The 11,205-nt window shown below is 44.0% G+C and overlaps 1 protein-coding gene across 1 annotated transcript; it reads left to right on the top strand.

The window, feature by feature from the left end:
- Positions 1–2,959: 2,959 nt before the first annotated feature.
- Positions 2,960–8,271, top strand: CHST4 (carbohydrate sulfotransferase 4; the record flags this gene model as incomplete). Its single annotated transcript, XM_081107991.1, has 2 exons — positions 2,960–3,119; positions 7,105–8,271. Exons 1-2 carry the CDS (start codon positions 3,003–3,005, stop codon positions 8,269–8,271), a joined length of 1,284 nt encoding a protein of 427 aa, XP_080964117.1. The 5' UTR covers positions 2,960–3,002.
- Positions 8,272–11,205: the final 2,934 nt, after the last annotated feature.

The raw sequence follows: 11,205 nt of genomic DNA, 5'->3' as shown, positions 1-11,205 counted from the left end.
TTGGAGTGAGGTTAACTGTGCCATATTGGATTGAAGCTATGCCTCTGATGTATGTATTAGTATCTTGCTTCATGCAATTAAGACATTATTGGTTCTGTGCTCTATACTCAATGGACTCACCTAAATTTTAGTAACTGGTACTAAAGAGACATTCGTGTACATTTTAGAAAAGGACAAGTTTCTGTCTCTGATGCATCTTGTTCAGTTATCTGCTTTGTAGGAACTGCTTCTTCCCACAGTCAACTATTTGTTTATTCAACAAGTATTTATTGAGCCCTAATCACTTGTAAGTGTTATGTATCTGTAAATAACGTGAGACATAAACTTTACCCTTAGGTTACAACCACCAGGGGGGAGACATTCCTCTACAGCTGTTTACTATAGAGTGAGAGGTGGATGCTAATGGAAAGTTTGGGGAACTAAATCTTAGAGGAAGGGAGATAACTTTCAGGGAGAAAGCAGCTATGTGGGCAATCTTGAGGGAGAAGTAGTCTTGCAAATGTCTCGGGGCTTCTAAACAACAGGGCAAGTTGGGAAGAGCTGAAAGTAAAGTCTGGAGCCTATGGCACCAAAAGGAGGGGAGTGACAGGTAACCAAAGATCAGATCATGAAGGACCCTGCGTACAAGACTTGGGGATTTTGACGTAATACTGTATGGGTTAGAAAGTGTGGGGGAGGAAAAATAATTTTTCCTTCTACACTTTTAAATTCTGGCTGAACTAATAATCAAATTAACATGAGGGAGATTAACAGGAGAAAATGACCACATTTTCATAGGGGGTTCCAAAAGAGTACCAGCCCAAAGACAGATCGGGCAGTTAAGGCTTATACGCCATCTTGAGCTAAGGAGAAGGGAGCTGGAGGGGTTGTGGTTAGGACTTCAAAAGGAAGGTAATTCACATAAAGATGGAAAAACAAACAACAAGTGCTGGCCAGGATGTGCAAAAAAGGGAGCACTAGTACACTGCTGGTGGGAATGCAGACTGATGCAGCCACTATGAAAAACAGTATGGAGTTTCCTCAAAAAATAAAAAATGGAACTTCCATTTGACCCAGTGATCCCACTTCTGGGAATATATCTCAAAAAATCAGAAACACCAATCAGAAAGAATATATGCACCACTATGTTCATAGCAGCGTTATTTACAATAGCTAAGATTTGGAAATAGCCCAAGTGCCCATCAGTAGATGAATGGATAAAAAAGCTGTGGGACATTTACACTAATGGAATGCTATGCAGCTATAAAAAAGAGGGCTCTCTTACCCTTTGGGACAGCATGGATGGACCTGGAAAATATTATGCTAAATGAAATAAGCCAGTCTAAGAAAGACAAATACCACATGATCTCACTTAGTTGTGCACTCTAATGAGCAGAATGAATTGACCAACAAAATAAGACCCAAAGCACGGAGGTATGGAACAGACAGACATACCTCTATGTGGGGTTGGGGGGACCAGAAGAGATAAACTAAAGAACTTACATACTTACATGCATAGCCCATGGACATGGGCAATAGGTTAGTGAAGACCTGGGGGTGGGAGGGTGAGGGTGGGTAGGGGCTGGGAGGAAGGTGAGAAAGGGGGGGAATGAGAGATATCTGTAATACTATCGACAATAAAAAATATATTTTAAAAAATAAAACTAAATAAAAGGAATGAAACCCTGACAACATGTATGAACCTTGAGAACATTATGCTAAGCAAATAAGCCAGTTGAAAAAAGACAAATACAGTTGACCCTTAAAATGGAATTGAACTGCACAGGTCCAATTATACACATTGGGTGTGTCTTTTTTCTTAAATAAATACGTACAGCACTATAAAAAAAAAAGACGTAAAAGCAAACATTTAGTACAGAAGTGTTTGCTGGGACATCTTTAACAATGGGACACAGAGAGGACTTTGATCATACTTAGTTTATAGCAAACTACAGCTATCTGTCAGTAAGAGGCCCCCGGCCTGAAGCAGGTCTTCTGGCTGAATGATTTTATTCATTTAGGGCAAAGGCTAAAAGTTCTTTCTGAGTCTCTGTTTCTTAAAAAAAAAAAAAAAAAAAAACAACTTAAAATAATTAAGATTCCAAAAAGGCATAATTTGGTGTGGTAAACTCTGCTTCCTCCCAAAAGTTGTTGAAGAATTTTAAGGAGGAGAGTGACCAGTTTGCACGTTTAAAAGGTAGTTTGGGGCAGCAGTGGCTGATGTGGAGAGCTGAGGAACAGAAGAGAGAGGCTACTAGTACTTACTGGCAAAGCCAGGCTAGAGATGAGCAGATTTAGGATTCGGACAACAGGGAGGGCGGGATTCAAGCATGCAATTGAACAGGCAGAAAAGAACACTTGGGAAGGTGGAGCAGGGGCTCTGAGATGGAGGCAGGTCACAGACTTCCTAAAAATGCTTATCGATGCCAAGGACTACAGAGGAGATGAGTGCAGAACAATCGGGGAAAGGTAGTGGCTAGGTTAGAAGAGATTGCCGGTTCCCTTTTCTTCCGGAGCCACATCACCTCGCTTCTCCCAGGGTCTCAAGAATGTCCTTCTCGCCTGGCCAGGTGGCTCAGTGGGTTGGAGCGTCGTCAGTACACCAAAAGGCTGAGGGTTCACCTCCTGATCAGGGCACATACCCAGGTTGTGGGTTGATCCTGGTCAGGGTGCGTACTGGAGGCAACTGACCAATGTTTCTCTCTCACATCGATGTTTCTCTCTGTCCCCCTTCCTCTCTCTCTCAAATCTATAAAAAAACATATCCCCGGGTTAAAGAAAAAAGAATGTCCATCTCTACCACTTATTATAGTCTCTGCAGATATGAGCTTTGCCCAAGATGCACCTTAAAGCATTCCCTAGCAGTTCTGGTCCGCCCGTCATGTTGCCTAGATCCAGGATGTGCCTCAATCCCACCAGAGATAAAAGATGGAACTCACTTGACAAAAGCATACTTTCTTTCTGGCCAGGGAGAGTGCCCATGGGAAAAACAAACAAACAGAGAAAGAAGTCAAAGGGTTTCCATGGGAATTCCTGAGAAGCAAGAACGACTAACTTCTGAGGTCAACTGGGGACAGAGTCAGAAGGCCCTGCTCAGGACACCGAGTTGGCTCAAAGCTGGGATTATGGGGAGGAAAGGGGTAACTTGAAACATTTCCTTGTCTAATCCCAAGGAAAGGTTAGCTTTTGCCTGAGTTGATGACAGGCCCTGCTTATAAAATTCTATCTGTTTCCTGATAACTGTGCACAGGTCAAGTTCTCTTCTTCACTTTCCTCTCTTTTGCTCCATTGCTTCAAACTTTTCTTCATGCTCACATGGCCTTTGGGAGAACATCTCTTGCTAAAGTTACCTCTTGAGTCTTTGAGGGGTAGGAGCATTATCAATAATGGCCTGGTGTCTAATCATTTCCATTTGGGCTCAATTTGCAAAGAACTAGGAGCACACCTTCGCTGTTCCTGTTCTAACCGTAAGGGCCAAGCCAGGGATTACCAATCACTGGCATTTCCCTCGCACATAGCAAAGCACTTTTTGGCCACCAAGGAGAGATGATCCTCACTGGCTCCTTCTGGCACACAGGGAGGAAACGCATTGTTGTAATGAATGATAGAAAGGGGTTTCTGTGCCACCGACACACAAGGCTTGGCTTGGGTCATTGCACACTTCCCAGAAGGTTCAGGGGACTTCCATGGGAAGCCCATGAACTGGCCAAGAACGCTCTACTATAAACTCCCAATGTCACCTCTGCGGCTGCCCAATTCTTCCTCTGAGCTCCATTCCCTAGAATCTCTGGAACTCAGGACCTACAGCATGGTTTGTGACCAGTATGAAGGCTTCAGGAGCAATAGATATCAAAGATACATCAGTACTCTTTGATTTAGCAATTCTGTTGCTGGGAAATTAGCTTACATACATGAGTAATGATGTGTGAATATAAAGGTCATTATTGAGGCTTTTGAAATGGCAAATAACCCAAAAGTCCATCAATGAGGAAACTGTTTAAATAAATTGTGGTATATCCACACAATAGTATTCTATTCTAGTGGTAAAATGGAAAGAGGAAACACTTTACATATGGCCATGAAAGCTCTCCAAGATATACTGTTAAGCTAAAAAAGTGAGGTGTAGCGAGGGTGGATTAACTTGCTGCTTTTTGCATTATAAAGAAGGAAAAATAAGAACACATATACATTTGAATTTTCTTATGTATTCAAAAAAAAAAAAGCAACTGAAAGGACTTAATAAATGAACTCAGTTGCTATCTGGGAGCAAGTTTAGAAATGGGCAGATGGAGGACAGTGTTAGCGGACTTTTCACTGACAGTGATGACAAAACACCAGCTAATAGGTAAATATTAGCTGTTAGTAAATAGAGAAGAAGTTACTGCTTCAGAAACAGATCAACATTTTAGGTGTTCTTTCCCCCAGGACAATACTGTGGCCTCTTTAAAAAGTATGTCTTACCGAAACCGGTTTGGCTCAGTGGATAGAGCGTTGGCCTGCGGACTGAGGGGTCCCAGGTTCGATTCCGGTCAAGGGCATGTACCTGGGCTGCGGGCATATCCCCAGTGGGAGATGTGCAGGAGGCGGCTGATCGATGTTTCTCTCCCATCGATGTTTCTAACTCTCTATCTCTCTCCCTTCCTCTCTGTAAAAAATCAATAAAATATATTTAAAAAATAAAAATAAAAAAAATAAAAAAAATAAAAAGTATGTCTTTACCTGTGTTTACAAATAGCTCTAGAAGTTTGCTAATTTATGACCAGGCCTCCTCCACAGACACAGCTCCTTGTCACAGGATTTCCCCTTGCCTACCGTGCAGTATGTGACAGACCGAGTGACAGGCAAGCTGTGGGCTGGCAAGTACTTCTCTTATTTCCTTTCTGCTGCAGAATCTTAGGAAGCCTCCTTTTAAATTCTGAATCTGTGGGTTTAATGTCCATGATAATGATACTTTTTTTGTATACTGGTGTGTGTTTTTTATTTGATTGTGGGTTTTTTAAATTTTTCAATTACAGTTGACATTCAGTATGATTTTATTTTTGTTTCAGGTGTTCAGCATAGTGCTTTGACATTTATATAATTCATGAAGTGATCCCCCAATACTTAATGATATTTTTAAAAACTATTTGAACCATGTGACTATTACCTAGTAAAACCTTTTTTTAAAATTGTGATAAGACCTGTCACCAGGAAAGTAACAACCCTGAATCAACTCCAGTTACTGTCTAGAAATATATTTTCTCTTCTTTATTAAAGCTTGAAGGAAGAACTTCTGGGTTATATAGTGATATGCAAATTAGCACCTTGCTACTATTAATATTTTATCCTTTGTGAAATAAGCTATTTTAGCTCTTTTTTAAAATATTGATTTTTTAGAGAGATAGGAAGGGAGAGGGAGAGAGAAAGAGAAACATCAATGTGAGAGCAGAACATCTATCGGCTACCTCCTGCACACCCCGCACCGGGAATCAAGCCTGCATCCCTGGCATGCACCCTGACTGGGAATCAAACCAGCAACCTTTTGGTGCATGGAATGACACCCAACCAACTGAGTCACACCAGCCAAGGCTATCTTATCTCTTAATAGTTAGTAAGTCACTCAAAATGATCCAGAATCATCTTAACCCCTGAAGAGGGTTAAGATCTCCCTTGGAATAGTATTCTAACATGACGCTGAGAACCATGGTCTTTTCACACAAAGCGGGCCCCGACTGTGACAGGAGTAGCTCAGGATTGTGTGAGCCTTACAGAGAATCACAAAGTGAAATTCGCTTCTCTAAATATTTAACACTAGAGGCCTAGTGCACGAAATTCATGCACTTGGGCGGGGGTGGGGGAATCCCTCGGCCCAGCCTGTGCCCTCTCGTATTCTGGGAGCCCTCAGGGGATGTCCCACAGAAGCAGGCCTAAGCTGTCAGTTGGGCATCTTTAGTGCGGCCACGGAGACGGAGAGGCTCCTGCCACCACGGGTGAGCCTGGCTTCTGGCTCAGCGGTGCTCACCCTATGGGAGCGCACTGACCACCTGGGGGCAGCTCCTGCATTGAGCATCTGCCCCCTGGTGGTCAGTGTGTATCATAGGAACAGTCATTCCATTGATTGGTCAATTTGCATATTACCCTTTTATTATATAGGATCTAACAACTAGCAAATCAATCTAATATACTTATTCTGTCAGACAAAATTAGTTTACTGTTACCTACCAGAACATTTTTTAAATAATAAATATCTTAAATTCTTGATGAGATAGCATTCCCTAGGGTTGTCCAGCACACAACATGCCCAACCATACTGGGCAGCCCTGAGTAGGTTAAGTGGCCCAGCATCTCCCAAGTGGCAGCACAGTCCCTAACAGGCCACAGTATCATGACTGCAGCTCAGGTTGGCTCACCACACTTTACAGAGTTGGCTGTAAAGAGACAATTCTACCTAAATAGCTTCAGATAATTTATTACCTCCACATAATGTGAGGTCAGCACTGGGTCAGCTCCCCATGTTCCTAGTCCCACAGGGTGACACCAAATCAGGGGGACCACGTGACACTGAGGAGATTACTCCAAACTAAAGCCAAGCAGCTTTGTAGCTTGCAGCCATAACCTTCAGTGGACTGAGAGTACTGTGCTTCATTGAGATAAAGAAAGGTAAGGTGGCAATCTCAAGAAAAGAGGGTGGCCTCATGGTAGTTCTTCATAAGCCAGCTTATCTTCCTTAGTTTCCGAAGGAACCTTAGGGCTTTCAACCACAATTTGGGCCAGACTGCAGTTAAGCTTTGCCTAGTGGCCTGAGTGAAGACGTGCATGTCACCAGGGCGCCAGGGTGGAGCTGTTCCCCTACAATGAATGATGAAATATGGCAGAGTTTAGACATTTTTGATAGCACAAAAGGACAAGAAAGACAAGGAGAGAGAAGGTAAAGAGCCTAAAATAAATAGACCTTATTGACACACAAATTGTAAGAGTCAGGAATTGATTCTGAGGAGGATTTGTGCAAACGGTTGCAAGAAGGCTCCAGCTCTCTGCATTGCTCACTGGTAGGGACTGGGGAGAAGGTGGCTTTGGCTGAGGAGGGAAGAGAAGGCAGACACCAAAACAACAGCCCATCACAGCCCCTCTGCTTGTTCCTTAAAGGTCTTCTACTTCAACACGATGGTACTGCCCCCCAAAATGAGGCCACTGCTGTTGTTCCTGGCTTCCCAGATGGCCATCTTCATTCTATACATCCATTTGTACAACCACAACTTCAACTCCCTGTCTACGAGGGAGGAGCCCAAGCCCATGCATGTACTGGTCCTGTCTTCCTGGCGCTCTGGCTCTTCTTTTCTGGGGCAGCTTTTCGGACAGCACCCGGATGTCTTCTACCTGATGGAGCCTGCCTGGCACGTCTGGATGACCTTCACACAAAGCACCTCCAGGAACTTGCATATGGCGGTGCGGGATCTGATACGGTCCATCTTTCTGTGTGACATGAGCGTCTTTGATGCCTACATGAAACCTGGTCCCCGAATACAGTCCAGCCTGTTCCAGTGGGAAACCAGCCGGGCTCTGTGTTCCCCGCCTGCCTGCAACGCCTTCCCACGGGGTACCATCACACCGAGGGCTCGCTGCAAGACCCTATGCAGCAGACAGCCCTTTGAGATGGTGGAGAAGGCCTGCCGCAACTACAGCCACGTGGTGCTCAAGGAGGTGCGCTTCTTCAACCTGCAGGTGCTCTACCCGCTGCTGAGGGACCCTTCCCTCAATCTGCACATCGTGCACCTGGTTCGGGACCCCCGGGCGGTGTTCCGTTCCAGAGAACACACCACAAGTGAACTCATGATTGACAGCCAAATTGTGATGGGACAGGAGCAGCAGAAACTCAAGGAGGATGACAAACCCTACTATGTGATGCAGGTTATCTGTCAAAGCCAGCTGGAGATCTATAAGGCTGCTCAGACCTTGCCCAAAGCCCTCAAGCAGCGCTACCTGCTCATGCGCTATGAGGACATGGTCCAGGACCCCCTGGCCCAGACTGCCCGAATGTATGAATACACAGGGTTGAAATTCTTGCCACACCTCCAGGCCTGGGTGCACAACATCACTCGAGGCAAGGGCATGGGTAGCCACTCCTTCAAAACAGATTCCAGGGATGCCCTCAGTATCTCCCAGGCCTGGCGCCAGTCCTTGCCTTATGAAAAGGTTTCTCGACTTCAGAAAGTCTGTGGTGATACCATGAACTTGCTGGGCTACCGCCTCGTCAGGTCTGAGCAAGAGCAGAGAAACCTGTCGCTGTGTCTTCTGTCTACTTGGACCCCTTGAGGAGGCTCTGTCCCCATTGGCACCAGCCTCAGCCACGTTAACTGAAGGCTGCTTATGTCTGAACATTGCTTATTCTCTGCTGGTATGTACACGTGAGCACAAGCTGTGCCCACACATGCTCAAGCCAAGAAAGCTTTATAGCTCTATTCAGGTCTAGAAAAGAGACTCAGTAACTGTGTGCATGTGTGTGTGGCACATTCCACCACTGGAGAAGGAATACTGCCATCTCTCCTTAGCCTTCCTATCTGTGTATACCTCAGAGACTTTGTGGCTGGGGTCCTATTTGGTACCACACAGTATCAGCGAAGTAAATCCATTAACTTCTCTGTCCATATCCTGCCCAATGGGAAAGGGGAGAGACAGGAAATGTGTCTTCCAGTAAAGAGCCCATCAGTCCATTCCACAGGGATGTGAACTCTGAGCTCTCAGAGTTCCCAGTGGATTCAAAGAGGGGGTGAGGAACAGGATTGGACACTTACCCATGAGGTTGGACATCAGTTATCCATTATCCGTTATCACAAATATAAAACAAAATCTCTGCACAACAGAGCAAGCTCTTAAGTTTATGAGGTGGCTGGGCCTGATTTCCACGTCATTTCTCCTCAGTGTTTTCCTAATACATAGAAGATTTTGACCTGGAAGCTACCATCTGTTAACATTAAAATTCCAAAATAAGATTCTGTTTGGAATGTCCTCTTTATGTTTTCTAATTTTCTTAAGAATAAATGCTCCTTAGAGGATCCCAAACTAAGAGCATAATCATCTCCAGCTTAGCAGGAGCAGGCCTAAGCTGGCTGTTGGACATCCCCCAAGGGGTCCTTAGCACTGCCACAGAGGTGGGAGAGGCTGCTGCCACTGCTGCTGGGCTCACCGGCTGTGAGCCTGGCCTCTGGCTGAGCACCACTTCCCCTATGGGAGCACACTGACCACCAGGGGGAAGCTCTTGCATTCAGCGTCTTCCCCCTGGTGGTCAGGGTGCATCACAGCAACCAGTCATTCCATTATTCAGTCGATTTGCATATTAGCCTTTTATTATATAGGATCACCCACACATAGAAAAGTTACCAAGATGTCCAGTGTCAGATGATAAAGTAAGTATAAACTGATCAATACTAATTGATACATTGCCCTCTTAAGAATTTGTAGAAAGTAGAAAACCAGCAACCAAGCCCTTTCTTTCTTGTCTGAGGCATAAGTTGTAATGATACCTTATGCATCACTCTAGAGCAGTGGTTCTCAACCTTCCCAATGCCGCGACCCTTTAATACAGTTTCTCATGTTGTAGTGACCCCCAACCATAAAATTATTTTTGTTGTATTTCATAACTATAATTTTGCTACTGTTATGAATCCTAATGTAAATATCTGATATGCAGGATGTATTTTCATTGTTACAAATTGAACATAATTAAAGCATAGTGATTAATCACAAAAACAATATGTAATTATATATGTGTTTTTCGATGGTCTTAGGTGACCCCTGTAAAGGGTCGCTCAACCCCCAAAGGGGTCTCAACCCACAGGTTGAGAACCGCTGCTCTAGAGTCTGGGTAAGGAGTTTTTTAAATCTGATCCCTCAGCCACGGACCTCAGTCCCAGTATGACTGGTGATACTGAGCCCTTCCTGGTCACCTCTCCTAACAAGAAAAGTTGTTTCTCTCAGTCTTTGCGACATTGCCCAGATCTAGCTGTGTATCAGAATCATCAGTTAAAAATGCATTTTTCTGGAATTGGAATCTCCCAGGACAGGGGATGAGATTATATAAAATAAGTGACCAGGTGACTCTTTCATGGCCAGCCTGGCAATTGGCACCAGCGCTGTTGGCCTTCTTGCTCCAAGACAGGTGACTTTTCATGGCATGCCAAGTGTCTATACCACTTACTCCTGATATTGCTGCTGTCCTCAGGTTGGAAGGCACTGGAAGAAGGTCTAAGTCTATCTGGGAACTCCATGGACCTCTGAGTCCTAACTTTTAAAGTATTTCATTTTGTCCGAACTTGAAAGGTAACATCATTTCATCTTTATGTTTCAACATGCTTAAGTAGCTACCTCTGCCAGCTGTGTCTTTGAAGTTAATTTATATGGGGCTTTAAAGGAGTGAATTTATTCAATTATCCAAATCCAAGCCACTCTAGACACACCTCAAGAGCCTAGGATCTCCCAGGCAAAGGTTCTTGCTTCCACAAACATAAGACAGTGTAGCTGTAGCATAAAGCCATGCTATATAACCTCTTTAAAAATCGGACCCAGTGTTGAGCAAGACTTAGTGAGCACTTAGTCTCCTGTCCATGTGCTCAGGTGGCTGACACTGGAATTCAGTGATGAAGGTGGCAGCACACTAATTGTGGTATAGGGGGAGTTTGAGAACCTGTGACGAGCCTAGAAGATGGTGTTCTGCTGAACATCCTTCCTAATTTGGAGACATCTGTTCCATCCCTAAATCCAAGCAACAGAAAGGCACCTATTTGCCTGCTCAGCTTATGTAGCTGCAGGGGATCTGAGGTGTTTAAACACAGATGAGAGGGCATTTTATCTAAATTTCTCAGGGCTAGTATGCAAGTTTGGGGAATGAGCTCTCTCCTGTCTAGATCAAACAAAGTGGGTTGAACTGCCTTATTTCAGGTCAGCAATTGATGTTTTTACAAAAACCATACTGGGCACCTACCCTAAGCTCTCCACTTTGGGAGAGAAAGGAGTCAAAACATTTTAGATAGTTTTTTGGAAGGTGAGAAAGAGATCATTTTGAAACAAAAGGGCTTCGACTGACTGTCATTTAACTATGCTACTAGATGGCTTCATTATCCATATAATGAGAACAATTGCTAAGTTTTTAGTAAATGTTAATTAAAACTACTCTTTTCAACTTATGAATAGTAGTTATGGAGAGAGATGAGAAGGTTGAATCAACTTCCGATTATTTTTGTGCAAAAATCT

Source organism: Myotis nattereri (genome assembly GCF_964212035.1).
Source record: "Myotis nattereri genome assembly, chromosome: 15".
NCBI lineage: Eukaryota > Metazoa > Chordata > Mammalia > Chiroptera > Vespertilionidae > Myotis > Myotis nattereri.
This window is presented reverse-complemented; position numbering and strand designations above follow the sequence as displayed.